General features: G+C 41.0%; 2 protein-coding genes across 3 annotated transcripts in view; one reads left to right on the forward strand and one right to left on the reverse strand.

Moving 5' to 3' along the window:
• Positions 1-297: 297 nt before the first annotated feature.
• On the reverse strand, positions 298-9,876 carry AP5M1 (adaptor related protein complex 5 subunit mu 1). Its single transcript, XM_040600333.1, has 8 exons — positions 9,741-9,876; positions 5,339-5,984; positions 3,574-3,801; positions 2,991-3,130; positions 2,152-2,237; positions 1,933-2,048; positions 1,570-1,666; positions 298-465 (listed from the first exon to the last, which is right to left on the reverse strand). The coding sequence occupies exons 1-8, from the start codon at positions 9,806-9,808 to the stop codon at positions 383-385; spliced, it is 1,464 nt and encodes a 487-aa protein (XP_040456267.1). The 5' UTR covers positions 9,809-9,876; the 3' UTR covers positions 298-382.
• A 42-nt stretch (positions 9,877-9,918) lies between these two features.
• The window catches only part of EXOC5 (exocyst complex component 5), a 29,837-nt gene continuing 15,772 nt past the window's right edge, over positions 9,919-23,983 (forward strand). For both annotated transcript variants that reach the window (XM_040600332.1, XM_040600331.1), the window contains exons 1-4: positions 9,919-10,060; positions 14,982-15,073; positions 19,369-19,516; positions 19,920-20,114. In XM_040600332.1, coding sequence (XP_040456266.1) covers positions 10,034-10,060; positions 14,982-15,073; positions 19,369-19,516; positions 19,920-20,114 — 462 coding nt within the window. In that variant the 5' untranslated portion in view covers positions 9,919-10,033. The remainder of the gene's footprint in view (positions 10,061-14,981; positions 15,074-19,368; positions 19,517-19,919; positions 20,115-23,983) is intronic.

The raw sequence follows: 23,983 nt of genomic DNA on the forward strand, positions 1-23,983 counted from the left end.
CACTGAAAGCTTTCCCACTCCATGAGCTTTATGGTTTATAAAACCAGTGAAGTAACTGGTAGTCCTCCTGGAAGACACGTCCAATCATGCCAGTCTGTATCTGTGTCACTATTACTTACTTTGTACCAGTTAATGTTAGAAGGGAAAGTAAAAATGGCCACAGCAAGTACATTTCAAATTGTCTTCTGTAAGCAAAATCAGGACTAAACAATTTTAAACCAACTATGTTATTAAGAGAAATTACCTCTTTTTTTTTTCCCTCAAGACAAATTTTTAAGAAAACATACAAAGTACAAGTGCTGGAGAATATTTATTTTCACTCTATCATGACATTGGTCTCATTAGCTGTTTTGTTTAAATACAAAAATAATTCACAAGAAGATTAGGCAAGTGAGGGTTTATAGACCATAGGTGCTGGTGCTTTGGAATTCCAGATGTAATAATCGGTAGAAATGAGTTTCCGGGCTAAATAAAAAAAAAAAAGGGAAGAAAAACAAGCATTACAGGGTGGCTTACCATCAGACATTCCTTCATTCAAGTTAAGAGACTACTAATCCATCCTTACTAGTTTACAGAGAAGGTACAATGGCATCTTTAAACTGTAAGACTTATTATTTGAAAATCGTTTCTGATAATGAGACATTTAAAGTCTCAGTTTCAATTATCTTTACTAATGTATCAGTCATAAGCTTAAAATTCAAACATAGGTTAAGTCAAAAGCAGGTGGATGACTTTGATTTTGTTCAATGAATATAAATTGCATACTCTATATAATATATACAGTATTAAACTCTTGCTTTTTTGTGTTACAATTTAGGACTGAATGTGACCTGTCACAAAATTAAACAGTTTTCAAAAGGCATTTACAGACTTCTGCTAACACAACTGACAGAAGCTGCAAGAGATAGACAGCTACAAATAAAAATTGCTTCCATTCAACAGTACTGCTCGGATTTAACGAGTGACTGCTGTGTTCCCAATTAGTGTATTTTTGGTGCAGACTTGGAAGTACTCCTGTGTTGACTGACGAATAAGCAGATTTGGTTTCTGCTCCAGAGATTCAATGTACAGCCACATCCACCAAGGGCTATTGGTGTGATGACACTGACAGCAACAGTCTCGCCTTGAAGGCAGGAGCTGAGTTCTGCTCCTGGGTATTGCCAATCCACATATTACATCTTTGACAAAAGTGTCCTAAACAAGGGGCCAGAATAGAGAAGCATTTTCTACCCCCTCAGTAAAAGTTCTGCTATTATGCAGAGCATAGTAAAACATCACAGAGCAAAGGGGAGAGAGCCCAATAGAGAGACTGACTTTGTAACTGTGTAATAAGAGCTTTCATCTGAAAGGGAGATGCCAGTTCCTACTCCAGGGATGCTTTAATCACAAAACAAAACAACAACAAAAAAACTCCAAACATCAAAGTAGAGAACAAAATTTCCAGGATGTTCCAAGCAAACCAACAAAAAGCTTTGTCCAAGTTTAGCTACATAATTTTAGTCATTGACATCCAGTCCATAACTTCAATACGCAGTTTCAGTTAAATAAATGACATTTTTAGCAACTCACATGCAGTAACTTTGGGTTTTCCTGGTACAAAGATCTCAACAGAATGCTGGTCTACATAACATCCAGTAAGTGTAAAGTCTGGGATCCTAAAATACAGCTACAGAAAGAGAGGGAAAACATGATCAGATGTGTATTGTCATGCTTGCTGTGCAAATACTGGCAATCTGTGTTACATGCTCTTGGTGTGCAAGCATACTCGAAACTGACAGGATGTCAAATCCTGCAAGCAAGAAAACAGAAAACTTCATGCTGAGAACAAAGAGGCTAATAATTATATCTGATTTAAAATCAACGTATCTTCATAGCCAATGTAAGATAAAAAAATGACTACTAAGGCATCTTTTCACAGAGCCTGCAACTTACTTTTACATAAGCAGTGTTCCCAGTGCAAACATAATCAGTTGGGTGCTCTTTGCCTGCAGTGCCAAAAGACACAGTTCCAGTCAGGGAAACTTCCAAAGATTTAGGGAACTTCTGTCCTAAAGCCAGAAACAGCATCTGTGAGAAATTGTACAGCTGTGCCTACACTGCACGAAACTGCCCAGGGGAGGAAGTGAGAGGGCGCAGGGGTATTCTGCTCACCAATGACCCAAACCAGCAGGCTCTTCTCTTGTGACAAATCCAGCTGGCCATAACTAACTTTGTACTCTAATCGAGCAATTGGGCCCCTACAGTGTGACAGAGGAGAAATAAAACCATTGGAATTAGTATCGTTCAGTATTTAACACCCATTTTGTTAAAGAAAGCAACAACATGCTGAAAGACATTATTTATGCGCATATAGACAAATCACACATATCTGAGCACACTGCTAATTTATAAATCAAAATTACAGAGCAGAAGGAAATCACCATGGTCTCAACCTAGTAATCATAAAAGAGCTGTTGATATTTTACTGTCTTAGTTCACTGATAGCGTTTCACTAACACTATGATCAGCACCAGCAACTTTGTATCATTTCATCTTTAAATTTTCATGATAATTATGTGACAGCATAGTCATGGCAGTTGTCCGAGAGGCTTAAATGAAAACTATCATTTTAATTTTAAATAACTGTATTTTTGATAAGCTGATCTGTAGCTAGGATTAGCAGTCTTAGCAGTCTTAAGGAACAGGTAACCCTAGGTTGGAAATGATCTTGAGACTTAATCCACCTGGAGGATTGTGGTAGCGTTTCACACGAAAAAATACCACAGGGAAACAGGATGCACAACAGAAGTATTCAGAACCAAATATTCCAGTAAAATTCTGTATTATAGAAATTACTAGAATTTCAAGGAGGCTTCCCAACATTTGCAAGGTCAGTGTCCACTGGTAGTACTTTGACGGAGCATAATCTGTTACATTGACATCTGATAGGTTCATTTCAGGAAGATCACAGAGAAATGGAAGAAATTTGTTTAGGAATTCTTTATTCTTACCTGTTGAAAAAAGGAATACGAGCTTCGCAGTAGTCAAAAGAATTCCTTATGCTTTCATGAAGCTTTAAGTTCACTGTTATTTTTAACTGTGATCCCTCTTCAATGAGTTGATAACGTCCCAGAATTGGTGGAAGAGGAACCTGGAAAAAACTATATTCATTCTCAAGAAAAATTAACACCATCATCATAAGATCAGTTATATACTATTTAATTGCTAAAGTACTTTAAAAAATAACAAATACATATTAATTGCCGACTGTACCAAACTCTTTAGGCTGCTTGCAATAAATAGATTTGTGGTATATGCGCTTGACATCTCAGCCTGAACATCTTTTGTAGAATTCAGGCATCTAAGTGGTTCATTTGAAGTAAGAGCAGTGATGCCAAACAATCAAAGGTACTGGCACCTCCTGAATATGATTCAGATAACTCAGGTCCTAAAGTGCCATCCAAGCAGTTTATATTATAAAAAGCATTTTACAACCTGTATCAGACTGAAACTCATTCAGACACATTCAACGCCACAGGTATTTTTATTCCTGTTTGAAGACCTGAAAATAACAAAGGTCAGGGATGTTATTACCTGGGAAGTGTAGTAACACAAGTTGAAGGAATCTGAAGGAGGAATGAAAGGAAATTTGTAAGGTCCACTATACACAGAATCATCCAGTGGCTCGGCACTATTGGACATCAGCATGGCAGGGTCAACAGAAGTCACACAATGATGGACCACGATATCTTGGAGCGGAGGACCGTTAGTCGGGAGATTCAAACTGAGGGTTACATTTGGTGCAGATCCCTCTATGTCACACTTGAAAAAATGAAGTCAAGAAGTTATTCTAGAATATCTCCCTCAAGTCAGCATCAGACGTTCAAAATTTGAATATAAGGATTTATTTTTTTTTAAAAAAAAATCACACTAAAAATCTTCAGCTGGCTTCAAACAGTAATATTGACAAGTACTTTGAAAACAAAATCCCTTTCCCATTTCTGTAGCCTTTTCCATGGTACAGTTAGTGATGCAGTCTTAGCTAAATGTCTCTTAATTGACAAGTACTCTTCAGCAAGAAAACAGCAGATAAGCAAGCCAAGGACTTACTGTATAGCTACATCATTATGAATTTTACATAAATGCACTTGGTGATAGTCTAATTAATTCAGTTACTTTTACAACATCTGCTTAATGGATTCAAGTACGCTATTAATGGCCACTGTGGTCCCATGTCAGCTTTCTCACAGCAACCATGTGCAGTGCATCCATTGTCTCGTCCCTCCGTGTGCCAGCTCAGCAGTGCACAATTACACCAGGGCCGCCTTCTTATGTAAGGCCATCCACTCTGCAAGATGACCTACAAACTTGTCCCTCTGAGAGAGGAAGCTGCTCACCCCCATAATCCCTGCCAGCATGGCTGGTGGGATATAACCCAGTCTTCAGAAGCACAGTACTTAGGTTGGCTTCCTTCAGAGATGAGTGTCCCACATTTGCAAATAATTACATTACCATGATCTACTTTATTGGAAGGTCTTTCTCCTCTTAAAACACTGGCAGTTACAAGTACAGTGTACTGTGATAATATGTGCTTCCTAAGCATAATTCAGAACAAAGAATGTTAAATGCATTAATTATAGAAAACACAATTTTCAATGTATTTCATAATTATTATTGAGTCAATATTCTATTTAGTCAATATTCCCCAATTTTTAATTTTAAACAATGAAAACCATCACTGCACGCAAAAACATTCAAAATTAATTAGACAACTATTTATTTTACTAGATTTTTTATCAACTGTTTTTATGTCAGCCAAACAAACAATATTTGTGGATTCTTGTTGTAATGGAATAAAGTAGGATAGAAGATTAAACTTTTGTTTGGTAGAAAAATTAATTTAAAAAGCTCATATACAGAAACTTGTAGAAGCCTCATTCAGAAATTTTGTTTCTAATCATTATTTAACACATTGCTTATCATACAGCTGGAAATACACTTGGTGTTAGCACTACCATTTCTTAGTCTCTATACACAAAGACTGTATGACATTATTTTTCTCTATTTCATTTAAAGTAAGAAGAAATTGGGAAGATACATGCAATGTAGCTATTTCTGGAAATATAATTCCCATAAATAATGAAAAAATGCATGAAGCCTGCAGGTAAAAAACATTAAAGATCAAAACAAAAAACACTAACCTGTCAGCCTGATATGTAGTAGTACCTTACATTTTGAAATATTACAGTATTAGAAATTCACTGATCACATACCAAAGTAAAATGGCATGAGTATTTACTTCCCCAGCGTGCTTGCATGAAAAATACTTTGGGTCAGATTTGCACAGATTTGCTCTCACCTTGCAATTTACAGCTCCATAAACTTGCCACACGTCCGCAACATCTCTTTTGTCATACTGCATACACTTGACTTTTTCAGTGATACAGACATTAACCTGAGGTTTGCCTTTATATGTGTTGGATCTCCAGGCCGGCTGATGCTCATCTGTGGGCATTTCCTGAATGTCATCAAATGAGCTGTTCAAGCTGCGTATGTTTGTGTTTAAGGGGGTGCCAAGTGGACAGGCCTGTATAAGCAAATTTCGAAGCTGGCCTATTTTTGCACTCATCTCAGCTTTGTTCTTCCGACTTGGAGAGATGTAGTCCACAATGCCTAACAAAAGAGCCAGTCCTTGCGAGAGCCCGCGGACGGTGAGGAGGGGTGGCCGTGGCTCCAAGGTCTCCTCAACTAGTGGAAGACACGCGTATATCAGACCACTCTTCTGAAAAGCAAGCACGGGCCAGAGATCTCCTCCTTCGGTGCAAACTGAATATACTGATGAGTGATTGATTTGAGTACAAGTATCTCGGTGCTCCACAAAAATATCGGCATCTATGAGTCTCAGTTCAAAAAGCAAGGCTTTAAGAAAAGCGTTGTCAGATGGTACAGGCACATGTGTTGACCCGTTGAAGGTCTCCGCGCGCATTTCAACGGTGGGGTAACGTCTGTGATACGGAAATGAGAACATCTTAACGCTGCGGATCTTTTCCCACCCAAAATATCATACCAACAGATGTTCCTAGAAGCAGAACTGCACAATGCCTTTTCTGGCTGTTGGAAAATGCAAAAGCATTATAAAAATCTTTGGAATACTGATATAATCAAGGATGGGATTCTCTTAGGTATTCAAGTAACTCCCAAAGGCCCCTCTGGTCCTAAAAGTAACCTTGTGTAAGTGGACACCAGCAGCATTCTGACAGAAACAGAGACAGGATCAGCATCCAAATCACTGTCAATAAAACTATTTAATGAGTAATTAGGCTTCATTCTAGCAGGTGGATTTTTACTGGGCACTTTGAGCAAACACATTCACTCAGGTTTTTTAACAAAATGCGAATCTGTCTCTACCCTTCCAGTTGCACAAAGCTATAGGACATTTAAATGGCACTAATGAACCCAAGCATGACTCACACCAGCACAGTGAAACTTCAACAGTGAAACATTTCTAAGAGGTGAGATCACACTGAAGGCAAGTTTTCAGACATTTAAAAAAACGGATGTCCCACATAATAAAATCCAACTGCAACAGCTTTTTGCCGAGATACAGTATGCTATTGCTACAGCTTTGCTACTCTACTAGATACCATGTTTAGAAGACAGTAATGGAAGTTATTTGTATACAGGTTTTTCATTGCTCTTCTGAGCTTACACAATTGATCTGCAGCAGTTGCTTTAATTGATTAACAAGATTAATTAAAAATCTTGACAGTATTATAAATCCAAAAAGATTTCAGTGTAAGTCAGTCAAATTTTTGCAGAAAAGGCTGCACGGACTGTGTGGGGAGAGGGAGCAAAATGGATTCCACACTGCATGTTCAATATAAGTGATTTTAAGCTTTTAAGACTGTTTCATCATTTCATTTTTTCAAGTATTTAAGATACAATCATAATGTCACAGAGATGCAAGGTTTTGTATATTTTAAAATTGTTTGACTGCATTAACATATATATTTCATTTCAAATTTCCTACACATACTAGCTGTTTAATGCTACATCTGGCATTTTTTTCTTCTGAAGTAGTATTATTTTTTTAAAGGAGAGAGGGATGAATTCCTTCTCAAGCTAACCTAAATCTATCAAGACAAACTGATGAGCTGTCTTTTAATAAATAGCCGAGAAAAGGAAAATTATTGCTTTCACTAATGCATTGATCTTCATCGTGTTTTGGAACTGCAGACTCCCTTGAGTCTCTCTTACGTTAAGTTTGGTAACAGGCTAGCTTTTCTACATTATCTTTTGTGGATTCCCTTTATCCACGGACCCTCAAAGTGCACATCTCACAGGTTACACACCAGGCAACTAGTTAAATCACTTTATGAATCATCTAGTAGCAGATCTGTTCCCAGGCTGGATGTTTGCACTCAGAGCCACACTTACAACCATGGGAGAAAAAAATGCACAGATATATAAATGCCTTCATCTATTCCCCTTTTTATACCATCTTTTTAAGGACACATGGACAGTCTGTTTCTTAAATTGCTATGGAACTTGTAATCACAGCAACGTGGTACTTCATTGTATCCATGACCTCCATGTGTAGCACTCCCTTTCTGCTCCCCAACATTCGCATGGTTCTTACCCTGTTGTCTTGAAGTCCCACCTACACCATCTTTTCTTTACTGAGTAGCAGAGTCTCTTGCTGGAGGCAACTATGCTTCCTCAGGCTTATTTTCAGTGACTGTGCTTTTTTGTTTGATTCCTAATCAGGCATCAAGGGCTTTCCCCCCACCCCACACACCCCCCAACAAGGAAAAAGCAAGCATAGGCAGAGAGAAGCTAGAGCTATGAGATCCGAGATCCGTAAACAGGATACAGATGACAGTAAAATGCCTCCCTGCAGTCTCAAGTCTGCTTTGAAGAGTGAACAAACAGTGGTTTTGCAGCTCGAAAATTTACGTGGACTTCCAGAGCAAGGCTGTTGGTAAGCGGCTACATGTAACCTTGGTAAGCACCTCTTATTTTTGGTCAACATTTCCAAAACAAAGGAAGCAGAGATATTTCAGTCTAGTTTTGTCTTATGTCCTAATCTGTCTGCTCCATTTGCTGAAGCTGTCCCCACACCACAGCAATCTTCTCCTCCTCCCACTGAATCTTCACAGCTTCAGCTGAATCATTAGACAATTAGTCAGCCTTTCAGATCTCAGTTTTTCAGTATTCCCTTCTAGAAAGTGATGAAATTTTTTTTAAAAAAAAAAAGAAGAAAAAAAAAGTTTCCAGGGATGAATGAGCTTTGGTGATGCAAGAGGCAGACCATATTTGTTGCCTGAATTAAGTTATGACCAGCTCAAAAAAAGAGGAATGCTTTGATGTCCCAGATGTCTCCTCTGAGGTTAAAGATCAGGGCTCACGTATCTCCAGCTGAGTGCGTAAGTCCTGAAACCAACAGTTTCCATGTGATCTGGCATTCTTTATATTGTCTGTGCGCTTTGTTGAATTTAAGGTCAGTTAGGAGGATAAACATGGGGTTTCTACAGCCCTATTATTTCCTCTGGGAATGTGAAAGATCTAAGTCTGGAAATCACTTGAAGTATCAAGTATAGTTTGCCCTTTTCAAAGGAGCACTATTCCTTGTCTCTGCCGCTTACTGTGTGACAAGTTACTTCACATACCCCTGTCACCAGCCCCCCCTTCCTCCACTGCGATTACACTCTCCGTTTTTTTGGGACAAGGCTCTTTCTCTGTGTTTGTAGAGGGGAGGCCTCATCTCTGGTCTTGTAGGTAATACAAGGACCATAATACTAATCCTAAAACAATCAGAGGAATGTCCAGTGTAGAGATCTGTCTGCACCTGAAGATGGAAGATAGTCTACGTACGCTCCCCCCACCCCCAGCCCCGTGTTCTCTCTCCAGTTTTACTGAATTCAGACTCAGACTTGTAGGTCCTGTCCCTACCCCAGGTCTCAGGATTTTTCCGCTCCCTAGCCCTGGCTGTTTTATCTCTTACTCTCCAGACCAAGTCCTCTGGAATCACAAAAGTGTACGCAGAAATGGCAACAAATTTTGCCAGACCAACAAAAGCAGCCTGCCTAGCCCGGAGTCTTACTTAAAACTCCGCAAGAGTTCTGAATAAAAAGCCCTCCTTTGGAAGACTAATCAGTGGGCTCCTGCACGAACTTGAAAAACCTGTCTTTGTATGCAAAAATAAAATAAAATGGGAAGTTAAATTTCTGCCTGAATATACCGTACTTTTTGAACAGTTACAGAACAACACAAAGAGAATATAAGCAAGATACATGAAAAATTGCATGCTTTCTACTTTGCCCATTTTGTTAATTTGCGAGTATTTCATAATCCCTGCCTTGTCCTTTTCCACCCTAGGATTGAGAAGAGGTAGGCAAAACCTTTGCAGTAACTAAAGGAGGAACAGAGAAAAAGTCACGTGCAAAATGCAAAAGTTGTAAAAACCCCAACAACCGGATTTATTTAAAAGCACAACATCTGAACCCAAGAAATTGCAGACCCGGGCTCAGAAACGCGCAGCGGCCGCTCGGAGGGACTTACCCGGCGTCGGGCTGCGGGTGGTTCCGCACCCGCCGGGGTCCCGCGGCAGCCCCGGACCCCCGGGAACCCCGGCGCCGGCTGCGCGCCCGGCGAGCGCTGCCTCCCGCCCGCCCCGCCGCGCCCCGGCCCCCGCAGCGCCCCCGGCCCGGCTCGCCGCGCCCGCCCCCTCGCTCTCCACACGCCCGCCGCGCCGCCGTTACCTGGAGAAGAGCACGGTGCCGCCGGTGCCGGGATCGTGCCTGAGGAGCCACAGCGCCCGCAGGGCCATGGCGGCGGCGCGGCGCTGAGCGCGGCCGGAGCGCTGCCGAGGGGCGGCCGCCGCCGGGGAGGGGCCGGGAGCTGCGCGCGGCGGCGGCCGCCCGGCGCAGGCCCATTTCCGGCGGGCGGAGGCGGCGCCGCGGCGGCTGCTGCTGCCGGGCCGGCGGGGCACAATGGGCGGCAGCGGCGGGGCGGCGGCGGGCCGCTGAGCAGTCCCGCCGCCCTCCCTTCGGCCATGGCTACCACGGCCGAGCTCTTCGAGGTGGGTGCGGGCAGCGCCGGGGGTCCCCGCGGGCTTCCCCGGGTGGAGGGGGCCGCGCTGGGCCCGCGGGTGGGAGGCGGCGGCGAGGCCGGCCGGCTCTCTGAGGGGATGCGGCGGCCTTCCCCCCGCCGCGGCCGGGGCGCAGCCCCCCGGGCGAACTCCTGCTCGGGCGGGGAGGCAAAGGGCCCTCCCGGCCGGGGCCCGGCGTGAGGGCGTGTACAGGGGCGAGCGGCGCGGTGCCGGAGCCTGGGGGAGCGGCGTGTCGCCGCGGGGGGCTGAGGGAGCGGGGCGGAGCGCGGGCGATGCCGCGGGAGGATACAGCCCCTCGCCCTACCCGGGGCCAGGGCTTGCGGCGGCCCTTGCGCCTGGGGCTCCCAGGGCTTTGCAGCAGAGGGGGTGCCGCTTTCCGCAGGGTGACAGGCCATGCTAGGCCCTACCGACGCTCTCCTTCTCCCCAAGGCACATGCTCGGTTGCTCCTAGCACCATGGCATGTTAGCGCGGTATTTACTTTTGTGAAATAAGGAAATAACTTTGCTGTCTTTTAAGCCGCTGAGGCGTGAGAAACCAAATAGCTTGCCCAAAGCTGTGCACAAGCAGGACAAGAACATAGCAGGAGTCTGGCACGTTCTCTCCTCACCTGGACCCCAGGCTCTTGTGGTGTGACCTGTGATTAGCAGAAAGTGTTTGTCCCCACTTGGTAGTGCATGGGGATGTGGTAGCATTACCAGGTACACTGTGAGGCACTGGAACAGGCTGCCCAGAGCAGCTGTGGATGCCCCATCCCTGGGAGTGCTCAGGGCCAGGCTGGATGGGGCTGGGAGCAACCTGGGCTGGTGGGAGGTGTCCCTGCCCGTGGCTGGGGGTTGGAACTGGATGGTCTTTAAGGTTCGTTCTAACCTGAACCATTCCATGATTCTGTAATCCTGTATATGCTTTCTGAGTCAATCAAGAGCCAGTCTGTCGTTCATTTGATGTGTTAACACTGGGACGTGCTTTGCCCAGGGTTCAGGAAGGGTCTTCCTGTTTCTCTGGAAGATCCTATATCTGTGGGTTTTATAGATGCATTGTGTGCACTTGTATTTATGAATCACTGTTATGACTCACATCTTTTGGCTTGCATGGTTTAAAAAAAAAAATGACAAGACTAATATACCGTGTTCTAAGTAGCTAGATGCTAGGTTATATACCCTCTCTACACCTCTCTAACTGTCGTAGGAGCCCATTGATTTCTCAACGTGATGACAATGTAGTTTTGTTCTTTGTGAGGTGATGAATGTGAGATAACCTGGATGTGGAAAGAAGACTGTGTGTTTTGGCTGCTTTGGGTCATGCAACAATTTTGCATATAGCAATGAGGGTGAAATTGCAAAGTGGGCGAGGCCTTTACCTAGAGAAAGGGCTTGAAATTATTTTTTCCAATATGGAAGTTTGAATATGTTAGTTTGAAGTGACTGCTATGTAGGTTAGAACATGTCAATGTGCTTATTATGGGAATAACCCTTAGCTGCATACTGAGTGTTGGTGTTTGACTGCTGTTTTTTCATGAATGTGTGTTTGAAAGTAATTTTCAATATAAATACGTGACATTGTGTAGAAGGATCTGTGCTGAAAATGGACACAACATGAACTCAACTCTCCCTCATGTAACTCAAAGTGTAATTTAACAATTATTACTTCTAAACTGTTTTTTAATGTGGCCGGTGTAGTTTCATTTATACAGACCAGATCAAACCAGGTTATCATCCACTTCAGGCATATCTCTTATTAAATCAGTAGTATTGGCTGAATGGATAGGATCATATTAATTCATCTAGAGCTAGAGGGAAGTTCAAAGCTGTGAAAAAATTGACTGTTGGGGCTCATCTGATAACGGGCAAAGGACTTGCAAATGACATTTGTAATAGCTGACTTTCAGCAGTTCTGCAGAACAGGATAGGAGACTCAGAATAGGAATTAGCCTGTCAGCTATAGGTAACCCTATTATCAAGACAGCATTAAAAAGAGCAAATGTATATGGAAGATACAATATATAAACAAAATGGAAAAGTTTTGAATTTGCAATGGGACTTGTGAAATCATGTCTTAAAAAGACACCGTTGAACTTCATTTATAAATGGAGTAGATTATTTTTAGCACGCTCTTTGTGAAAATTTGGAAGAAAAAGCTCATTTTGTTTCTCAGTTGGTCAGTATTCTGCACATAATAGTATCCCCTGCTGTTACTGTTTCTTAAATAATACGGAACAGTGCTTATACTGCTACAAAACTGAAGGACAGGTCTCCTATGTAAGTGTTCTTGAAAAACAGGGTTTTTTTCCAGATTGCGTCCCTTTAAAATATTACTACACCTGCATGTAACAGTGATTCTGACTAAATTAATTTATACTCTGTGCTGATGTATCATATTGTTAAAACAAAATACAAGTTTGTAATTTTTGCAGAATAGCAGATGTTGCAGAAGGAGAGAGACAGACTGGGCAACAAGCTGAGGATTGTGGAGGAGGGGGACACACGTGAGTTCCCGCACTGGGGGGCGGAGGGGCAGGCAGTACTGGGCTGCTGCAGGTTCAGTTTGGCCTCGTGGCTGATCAGGTGGCACAGAGTTTGGGGTCAACCACAGCATTTGTTGCCATGTGCCTGGCTAGTTTTTGGGATGCAGGAGAGGGAGCTACAGGTGCTCTAGAGTACACGTGCACTTGAGGGAACTTTAGAGGAGTATCGAGCCGTAATGGATAGAGCAAGAGGGTCTACGAACATATATGTCAGGTTTTCTTAGGAGCGAAGGCTTTGATAGGCTTGCAGAAAAATACTGTAAATGTTGTTTTGCAAAAAGAAAAAGAAGGAATAATCAAGGTCATTATGTGTGTGTGAGTTATCTTTTTAGTGCAAGCATCTGAAGGGAGAAATATAGAAGATGTTATATACACCCACAGAGCATCAGCAAGCAGTGCACCCTTTATACAGGGTTATTCCGTAGTGCTGTATTGGTATCCTTGTAGCTAGAGTGGTACTCCAGCTGAAATACAGGATCTTCAATGGAAAGACTGGTTGTGATTTTCATACAAAGAGCCATAAGGTAATTAGGAAGCTGGAGGAGTCCCCTGAAGGGAATGTTACTGTATTGAATGGCTCATTTCACCTACAACTAAAATTGCAAAAATGTTCCCAAACATTTAGATGTAAAAATGACATAAGGAGAGAATTTTCACTTGATATGAAAACACTGAATTATAACTTCTGATGGAAAGGATTCACGTAAAGGAAACAACATTCTGTATCAGGAAGAACTGGGTTAACGAGACAAGTGACTTGTAGAGAAATTGTTTGTATGTGGTATCATCCAGTTATCATCCAGTTATTTTTGAAGGTTAACTGAGGAGGCTGAGCAAAACAGAGTTACTCTGGTCAGTGTTTGAATGTGGTATTACTGGGTGATCTGTTGAAAGGGTGAAACTGTCTGGCAAGATTCAGCATGTTGCAAAGTATATTTAAAAAGCTTGTTATCTTTCAGTTTAATAGCTGGGCCTGACTGGATAGGGCATATAATGTGTTTCTGAGGAATGACAAACCTTGAAGCGGCAATATTTGCTTCTCAACCCATGTTTTTAGTTACTATGATAACACTATAATGCTGATTTTCCCTCCTTCTTCTGACAAGTTTTTAGACCTATTGATACAGGAACCAATTTGATACCTGTGGACAGCTGTTTGGTTTTATTATTCTTATTTTTTTTTAAACCAAGCTTTATCGAAGGCACCAGTGGCATGTTCCAGCGTTTCGCTATCAGAAATGAGTTGTTGCAAACACCTCTGTTAACCAGAGCCACTCCCAGCTCCGTGTTGGGTTGTGTTTCATTGTGTTTCAAAGTTTTAGAACCATTACCACATGTAATTTAAAAGCTTTCCATGAAATCCTGACAGTTGTGAGAATTCTTTGCTTAGTGATCTTAGATGTGATGACGTTAGTACCTAAACAATGTTCCTAGAGTACCAATGAAGCTGATAAATACTAGGTTTTTAAAAGGATAGGTGTTGGACTGTGTTTTGTTATATTTAATGTTAACTATGTGAAGAAATATTTGAGCTAATTTAAATATCAGACAAACTAAAATAAGAGGTCTTGGTTTTATAATGAGGTCTCTGCCTTCAGAAAACATTGTTGGATGGAGAAACATCTTAACTCTTCACCACTGTGCAGTATTTTTATGGATGATCCAGCAAATATTGTGGAAGAAATTTGAGTAACCTTGTGTTTTTAGCATCACTTATGCCTTGTTTTTCCTCCCTGGGAAAGTCAAGTCCATCATCTGGTTTTGTGTTTACTTTGTTTTGTTTTTTTCTTCTTATCGGCTTTGGTTTTGCAGCTGCAGTTTGATGTTGCATAGTGTCCAGTGACAGACTTTCACTGTTTTGCCATGGGGGCAGTGCCTTGGTCAGTTCTGCTTGTGATGCCGTATTGTGAACTACATCAGAGTTGAACAACTGCAGAGAAAACTTACTTTGCCACATAATTTTTTGGACAGATAAATCCTGTCTAATTTGCTGCACAGCTGATGGCTGGGTCTCATGATGTAGTATCTCAAATCAGTGTAGTTCCTGCATGGCTCAGATGCTTTGTAATGACAAGCTGTAAGTTCAGCTGGAAATAAGGACAAGTAATTTAGAGCCAGCTCTTCAGACCTGCAGCAGTTCTTTGCTAGTAGTTTGGCAATCTCTAGACTAGATGTTCAAACCCACCATATTAAGAACAGTGTTCCCTATATTAAATATGTAAAGATAAGAGGTGATGGGGTAATTGTCAACACTGTATTTGCTCTTGATTGTAGTAAAGCTTCTAAACACTTTCAAAATGTTGTGTAAGCAGCTGCTTAAGGGACATCCTGCTGTGGCACATTGTAAGGAGTTTTTATTCTGTGGCTAGGAGCCTTTTGTGGCAGATGAATACATTGAACGCCTGGCATGGAGAACACCTGGAGGAGGTTCCAGAGGTGGAGAAGCTTTTGATCCAAAAAGGTAAAATAAACTTGCATAATGGGCAAAGTGAATATATCTCTAATTGTACTGTTTTATTACATATGTAACAAAAAGCCTGTATGTAGTGTTGGTGTGTGTCCAAGGAGGTTTTCATTTGGGAGAATTGCTAGAATTTGTGACCATGAGCCAATTATTCAGTAACAAGAGTAGGGAAAATCACTTGCTGTTTAGACCTTTTGAATGTAGGAGAATTGATGTTGTTTGTCCTTGTCAGACATGAATGTTCCAAAGCACTAGAGTTGCCAGATTAAAGCATAATATGAGGCTTCACTGCTATGATAGTTAAGTCAGTTTAATGAGTTTCTTGCTAACTTAGCTCCCTGAGCTGTCTTCTTGTAAAACCCAGTCATTTATAGTTCTGGTGCAAATAAAAGGCATGAACAGGTATTGGGAAGAAAGGTAGGAATATGGCAATATTGACTTAGATTGTTTTGAACTGAATTTGTGTGAATTTGGATAGTCTAAATCAAATGAATGGCTTGCTGGTGCTGAATGGAGATGGGTGTGTGCCCCCTTCCTTGCTCTTAGTTACACACTGTGATGGCTTATCTTGAGCTAGCATGGTAAACTAATCTAATTTACTAAAATGTAAGAAAACTAACCTGACAGGAAAAAAAACTTTTTTTTTTTTTCTAGTTGGGTTAGCAAGTTTGGAGGACTGGGAAAGCCTGGGAGCAGGTGCAAAGGGAAGAGGTGGTGTGTCTATGAGCTGATAGTGAGAAAGAATGTGGGTGTGGAAAGGGAACAAGGCTAAGGTAGGGAAAGTGGGGAAGGAGGAGGTAGTGCACGACCTTCTCTTGTTTGTGGTGAGCTGGCTTGGCTCTGTTGAGAAACTTCACCTGAAGAAGACAGCTCTCTGGTTACTGGCTCAGCATTTGGTAGTGCATTGGTAATGCAGATGCACAGTTTTATACAGCAGTGTTCAACATCTAGGCTTCTGTGCTCCACACCTATGGATCTTCTTTTGTTTTGACAAGAGTGATTCTTTCAAATAGTGCTACTTTTTAGCTCTTGTATCAGTATTGTTAGCCTTTCTAGAGACATAAATAACTTTGTCTCTATGTGTGGGAGAGGAGGATAAAGAATGTCTGACCTAGCAGGAGATGAGAGAACAGCTGGGTATTCTGAAGGAAAGTAAGAAAGATAAACATGGTTATCTAGTAGCAAATAGGTGTCTGCGTGCTTGTAGTGATATGTAACTGCATGAATGGTTTCTGCCCTGAGCCTGGTGGTACATACAGCTGGAATTTGTATTTGGGCTCAGATATAAATATGAGCTTCTCTGTATAATAAAGTGTCTCTAGTTGCACCACAACTGGAGTCTATGCTTTCATACGCTGCATCTATGTGTTTTCATTTTTCACATGATTATAACTTGGGAGATGTGCAAGTGCAATAGCTGTTCCTTAGTGATTTATCCACGCAATCTTATTCCAGATTGACATTGTTTATAGTAACCTAAGATAGAACTCTTAAGAAGTTTAGGGTTTGCTAACTTCATAGACAAGCTGTTGTTAGTTAGAACGCTTCCTTAGCGCAGTCAAAGGACATTCCTTCTGGAGCAGTCTGGCTCTTTGGAGGTGTGCAAGGAGAGGAAGGATATTGTTGGAGTTCTAGCAAGATACGAACCCTTGACGTTCAGTCTGGGCCTGTATCCTATGCAGAGCTTTACATGTGATTTAAGCAGGAAGAAATCTGGAAATACACAACACTTCTTCCTGTAGCTCTTTCTCCGCAGTTGTGCCTAATATGTACTTTAGGGTAGCTAATGATTTGTATCAATACCAACTTAGTTTAACCTATATTCCATATTTCTGCTAGTTGGCTTGTGTTAACTTCTGTGATGCACTTTCATAATTTTCAGGACAAGTGGAAGAATCCTGCAGCATTAAATATTTTTCTTGTGGGATCTGCTAGTAAGGGGCAGGGAGCCAAAACTAATATCAAAAAGAAACAGGTCTTTAGTTGTATCTTTTTACTTTTCTGTTTTTAGAATGTTATGCTTTTGTTTGGTAGAAAGAGTGTTGGAGTCTTTTATTTCTGTTCTGAGAAACCTCGTGAGCAGCTACCTCTTCTACTTGAGCATTCTTTCGTGTCTCACTGTATTGAGTACTATTGCTGAATAAGAGCTGTGTTGGTACTATATCTGTTTAAAAAACAAACCCTGAACTGAACTGAATCAGCTTGTTAAAATGAATAGAAACTATCTGCACTTCTCTAGACTTTTGTTTGAAAGTATGTTGTATGTCACTTACTGTTGTTTAAATTTTATTTTAAATATACTTCTGTAAACTTAAGTCTGTTCCTTGTGGTTTTCTGTGGAATCTGATGCAACATGCTTATTCTTGAGCTTCTGGCAAGCAGGAAGTAGAAGAAGTCATGAACATCTGCGCCAATCCAGTTTTCTTTAATAAATTGTGACTTGAAGTCACTTAGTTGTTGTAAAGATATCACTTTAACAGGTTTTAGACCAATACAGTGAGCAAAAAGGCAGTTTGCATGCTCCAAGCAGTAGGCTAAAAGCCAGTCATTTCAGCAGCAGAGGTTAAGACTGAAAATGCTGTGACATTTCATGCAACTAAAGAGAACCACACTAGTATCATTTAGGTGTTGCTTGGAGAAAGCTCTAGATGTTAGCTCTACAGCTTGAATTGTGTTGTTGTGGGCCCACTCACTGCAAGACAGACATTGGGGTGCTAAAGCATGTCCAGGGAAGGGCAACAAAGCTGGTGAAGGGTCTAGAGAACAAGCCTGATGAGGAACAGCTGAGGAAACTGGTGGTGTTTAGCTTGGAGAAAAGGAGGCTGAGGGGAGACCTAATTGTTCTCTACAGCTGCCTGACAGGAGGTTGTGGCGAGGTGGGTGTCGGTCTCTTCTCCCAAGTAACAAGCAATAGGATGAGAGCAAATGGCCTCAAGTTGCACCAGGGGAGGTCTAGGTTGGATATGAGGAAAAATTTATTCATCAAAAGGGCTGGTTGTTAAGCACCGGCACAGGCTGCCCAGGGAGGCGGTTGAGGCACCATCCCTGGAGGTGTTTAAAAGCCATGTGGATGTTGCCCTTGGGGACAGGGTTTAGCGGTGGGCTTTGGCAGTGCTGGGTTAACGGTTGGACTTGATGATCTTAAAGGTCTTTTCCAATGTAAACAATTCTATGATTCTCTAAGAGAGGTACTGTAGTTATTGCTGGGAAGGAGTTATGTGAGGGTAGAATAATACATTCTGCTTTTCCCCTCTGGTTGCTGAGAGTCTCTAGCCCCTGCATGGGAAGCCAGGAGAGGAAGAGTGTGCTCACTCTGCCTTTCATTCACATTCTGGCTTATTCACACTCTGTGCTCATTCTGGCTTCACATTCACAGTATACTTTCTGAACAGAGTATATGTGAAAATGCAGATTCCAGAGTAGTCTAGAAATAGCTCCCTGGGAGGGATTCACATTTCCTCTCCTCTTCTGCTTTGGACAGCAGAGTTCTCAAATCCTTCATATGTTTTCAGTTACTAGCACAAGTTTTATGGCTGCGGAGGACCTGGGAATAATCTATTTCCTGAGCATCAGTGACTGGGATGTTTAGAAAATTATAAGCTGAAAAGATGACTGGAATGGGACAGAATGGACAAAAACAGGAATGAGAAAGAGAGACATTGAGAATGGAATGAAAAAGAATAGAGGAAACTTTATGAATGCAGTCAGGTGTACGTTGTTTGGGAAGAGTAAAATGTGAGTCTAAAACAAAAATTGAAGGATTGGAAAGGGCAGGGAAAAAAAAACCCTTAAAATGGTGTATATTAGAGGAGGAAAAGAACTGAAGTCAGAAAGTGACATGGTTATAACCAAAATAACATTATGAGACTATATGATTATATTCATTGCCTGTTAATAGGATGCTGGTTTACAAGCTTAACAGTAATAGGTGCAGTATAGCCCTTACGCTGAAGGAATGTAGTGGCTTTAGCTCTCTTTGTCCTTATGAGACTTATTTAGGGAAGATGGGGATATAAGGATTTTTGTACCTGTGGCAGAGTCATGTTCTTGAGTGATGGGTATTTAGGTATTCTCCTTTTCCCTGTCCTACCTTTTATGTGATCAGATAGTTTTTATGCAGGCATGGAGTTCTACACAACTAGGGCAATGTAGTTTAAAACAAAAGAACATTTGTAAGTTAGGCATGGCTATATCAGCTTTGTAGACAAGTTCTTTGATGTTTTTTAGGTGCTCTGCAGAAGACAATGTCTTTCAGATTAAACTCTGCTTTATTGTGTTTTATTTTAAATCAGATTATTGGAAGAATTTGTAAATCATATCCAAGAATTACAGGTAATGGATGAAAGGATTCAGAGGAAGGTGGAGAAACTAGAACAACAATGCCAGAAGGAAGCAAAGGAATTTGCCAAGAAAGTACAAGAGCTGCAGAAAAGCAACCAGGTAAAATCTGAGTACTATAGTCAGTGGTATGCTGTTCAAGCTTTAAAAACATCACATGCTCCATTAACATTTCTTGGTAAAGCGTGCTACTCTTTGAGATAAGAATAAAGAGGGTTTGACAGAAAACAATTTTCTCTGTGAAAGGGGGCTTATCTGCATGTTCCCTTAACGAATATTAGCTATTCTGAAAGTAGCCGGTCTTCACAATAGTTTAAAGGAAGACACTAAACTTTAAGCAGTTGTGTGTACTTAATTAGCAGTTCTGAGTAGTTCTACTGTAGTTCCAGCACCTGGAGAGCTGATGCCTGCATTTGCTATGCTTCCTACTGAAGTAAATCTAGTGTTTCCTAAAGTACAGTAAATGGAAATAATGAGTTTTGTGTCTGTGTCTATGTTCTCCCAGGTTGCCTTCCAACATTTCCAAGAACTAGATGAGCACATCAGCTATGTAGCAACTAAGGTCTGTCACCTTGGCGACCAACTGGAGGGGGTAAACACGCCACGGCAACGGGCTGTGGAGGCTCAGAAGCTGATGAAATACTTTAATGAGTTTCTGGATGGAGAGCTGAAGTCTGATGTTTTTACAAACTCTGAAAAGGTAAGAGCTGTCAGCGGGATGAAAGCAGTTCAAAGCAATAAGCAGTACTGCCCTAATTACAAGCTGCTACCATGACTTACCATGGTCAGACTTCAAACCAGTGAGTGACTGACTTGTTAAAGTTTCATTGTTCTGAAATGTAAATTAACAACACTAGGCTGCAGATTGCTGATAAAGCATTTGTATTCAGTGATGCTTAATGTGGCAATGTTGGCATTTTTCATTTTATGAAATTATCAGAGATTTGAGGAACGCTGGGAGGGCAACTTTAGAGTGCATACAATATCTGCCTTTTTCCTTTGAACCCCTTGCCTCAGATCCACCCCGTAATGCAGAACGTTTCTGAATACAACTTCTTTGTGAAACTTTACTCTGTTGGGTCAGTCCACTGGCCTTGGATACCTTTTTGTCACAGCATGCCTTTGGGCTTTGTATAGTCCTGTGGTTATGTCTCCACCCTTTGAATTTAGAGGAACCAGGCAGGAAAACTTCAAAGAAATGTTAAAGCATGTTGTTTTTCTTATGCTTCAAGAGTATGTTCGTGAAGCAAATATAATCTGAGTGCTGTGGCTAATAGAAATAAACTGAAGGAAAAGGGTCCAGCTGTAAGCAAAACGACACATACTAGATTTCCCTAAGCAGTTTGAAAGACAAGTAAAGTTGTTGGTTGGGTTGTTGGGTTTTTTTGGTTTTTTGTTTGGTTTTTTTTGAGGTGTGTCCTGAAGAATCTTCCCATATTCCTTGAATTCTGTGCAGTGGTATGATTGTAGTCAGGAAAAAATTACAGTATGTGAGAACAACAAAACCTCGGTTTGCACACTCTGCAAAAACCATGTGCTTGAAGCACCTGGGAATAGGTTAATAGTCATACCCTATCTACTGATCTGAAGGTATCTCTCAGGGAAATGAGAAACTAATAGTTTCATATAGTTGTATACCCAAGAAGTCAGTTGCATAGTGGCTTTTGATTCATAGTCTATGGATATATGTTAATTTCCAGTTGATAGTTTGCCCTAAGCAAAGAGGGAGCACATCATCTGACTTCCAAGAAAAACAGAAAGGTTTCAACATAACAAAAGCTCTTCTACGTAAGTTTTTCTTTTTTTCCTGAGTAGAAATAAAACATGAATTTGAAAACTTATTTAATGGCAACATGGTAAATAGCAAAGCGTAAATTTAAGAGAATTGTGTGTTGTCTGCTGAAGAGTCTCATATAGAATTCAACTTTTACTTGTAACTTAAAGTTTTGTAATACTTTCTGTTGGAGGAAGGATCTGAAAAAAATGGTGGATAAATAGGGTAAACCTGGAATTCTGTAAACAAATTAATCTTTATACACCCCAAAGAATAATCAGATATTCAGCAAATCTGGAGGAAGATAAATGTAGTAAAGGCTAGAAGTCTTGTGCTGGTCTGCAGAGGAAGTGTGTGAGAACACAAGATTTTCTGGGTAAAAGTTGTCTTACTGAGACAAATTTCAGTCAAGGTGGGTTAGTACTGTTCTGTAACTTTTTGCCTTCTAGTTTCAATAGTAAGTAGAAATAGTGTTTATAAAAGAACCTGCCTAGACATGTGCTATTGCATCTTAACGCATCTTTGAACTAAAAATAGTTTTACAGTATGTAATAGTAACAGCTATTCTTAAATGTAAAACCTTAACACTTTGTCAGTGTCTTCTGATCTTCAAACTGATGTGGGTTTTAGATAGTGTTTTGGAGGGTGTTACAATTTTTTGTACTATGCCATCCCTCACAAGTGTGGGGTTTTCTGAGACACTGAGGGAAGGGGATACTGTGAAAGGAGAGGCAAGAAAATAGTTATAATGCAGTTATTTCCTAGGGAATTCATATGCTTTCAGTAGTGTCAATTCTTACATCAGTTTCTCCTAGCCATACTGAGCAATTTCTGACTTACTGTCTCTGTGAAGGTTTTTCATTGCTGTCTTGTCCCATGCTATGTATTTTTTGTCTTCATCCTCTGAATTCTTACAATTTCCATTGCACTGCCAGCTAACCCTCTGCTGCACTGAAGGGTCTTGAGGTGAGAAAATTGCTCCAGTTAAACTATCAAAATGATCTAGCAGCTCACTTGCTTATCATGCAGTAGCATGGTCTTGTGTGTAATGTATTTCCTGTTATTCTTACACCCTTTCCTTCACTTATGTTTTGTTTTCAATGTTATTCCATTATGCCTTTTAATTGTTCATAAAAATACTTTGGTTAAAATCCTCTCTTGCCATTTTGTCCATGGTTTTTCAGATTTTTTTTGTTCCAGATGCGTTACAGCCATGAAGTTGTATTTTACAGAATCTATGCTTGATTTAATAGTCTACAGAAGTGTGATCCAATTCAAAATGAAATATGTCCATGTTTAAGCAGAAACCACGGAGAACTGATTTATCGTGGCTTCTGTTGTGCATAAGTAAAGGCCTTGGAATTCAGTAAAATCTAGTTAACACTTATCATTTGAAGGGGAGACAAATAAAATGTTGTGTTTGTGAGGGTGTTTTGGGTTTTTTTTGTAACGTTGGTGAACAATTGCTAATATAGAGACTAATCTGATGACATCAGTATTGATCACAATTGTGAAGTATTAAGGTTGCTGTAAGCTAATAGAAATAACTGCTGTTTCATTGGATTTGAGGAGCATAGCTGCTTTTGACTTAACAGGCTATTGTAAGCTGACAGTTCAAAACATAAGCCGCTCTTAACAAGCAGAATGGATATACTTTGAGAGCCTCGTTTCTTGCTGAACAACCGACCTCATGTGATGCCTGTGCTCTGTATTCTTACCTGTGTGTTTTGTTACATTCCTGAAAAGTTTTAATCCCAATCTGTTTTAAGTGGTGGGAGAATAGGATTTCATTACTTTCTTTCCTCTCTACTCCAGTTCCCTAGAACATGACTAACAGGAAGAACAAGATAAACTGCGTGTTCTCCATGTTGTCAGTTGTGTCAGCTTATAAAGGTTTTGATTCAATGTAGTAGCTAGAGCTTTCATCGCCCCCTTCAAGGTGCCTTCCAGTCACCAGGACAGCGTAACAAAGCCTGTAAAACCGTCCCAGAGCTGTGTCTGCTTTGGGCCAGTTGACACTGTGTCCTTAAATCTACTGAACTTCAGTTGCAATCAGTTGTGTTACCCACGTTTTCAAATGGGTGTTTTCTATAGTTAGCCTAGTGAAACAGTCACTAAGCAGTGTGTAGGTGCACCTTCTCACGCTGATTGATTGCGGAAAAATAAATGATAAAAGGTTTTGCTGTCGAGGATGGAGCAGAAATTTGCATGCTGCATTAACTGTGTTAGCTTCTTTATTCATGCAAGTATTCCTGTTTTGTAGGTGCACGGCTAACTGACTCATCTTGATCTTTGTGTTGGTCTTCGGAGTTTATAATTTCTAGTAGAGTTTCCATTTCTCTTTCCTTGGGAGAATGTGAGCTACTCCAACTACGCTCTGCTTTCATCCCCTTTTTTCCCCTCTTCCTCATCTCCATGCCAAGCACTGACATGGCTCTTATTGGATACAGCTATACAGTTGGTTTCATCAATTGCAAAGAATTCCCTCATGCTTTTCCTGACATGGCTGAAAGCGTTGCTAGCCATTTCACTTGTGAGTTCAACAGGGATCTCCTCTGGTTGGGTGCAAGTCGTCGACACTTTTATCCTAATCACTTGTGAAGTATAAGGTTGCACTTCAGCGAGCTTTGTGTTACAGTTACATATTTTATTCCCAAATGGAACGATACAGATTTTCATGAGACTGCTCTAGCCACGTTCTGATCTAATCAGCCCTGAGGAATCTTTGGTCTGCAAGCTGTATAGCTATGTTGGTATAGTGCACACACATACATGCCCAATGTGAACATATAACA

The sequence above is a fragment of the Falco naumanni genome, chromosome 7, assembly GCF_017639655.2.
Source record: "Falco naumanni isolate bFalNau1 chromosome 7, bFalNau1.pat, whole genome shotgun sequence".
Taxonomy (NCBI): Eukaryota; Metazoa; Chordata; class Aves; order Falconiformes; family Falconidae; genus Falco; species Falco naumanni.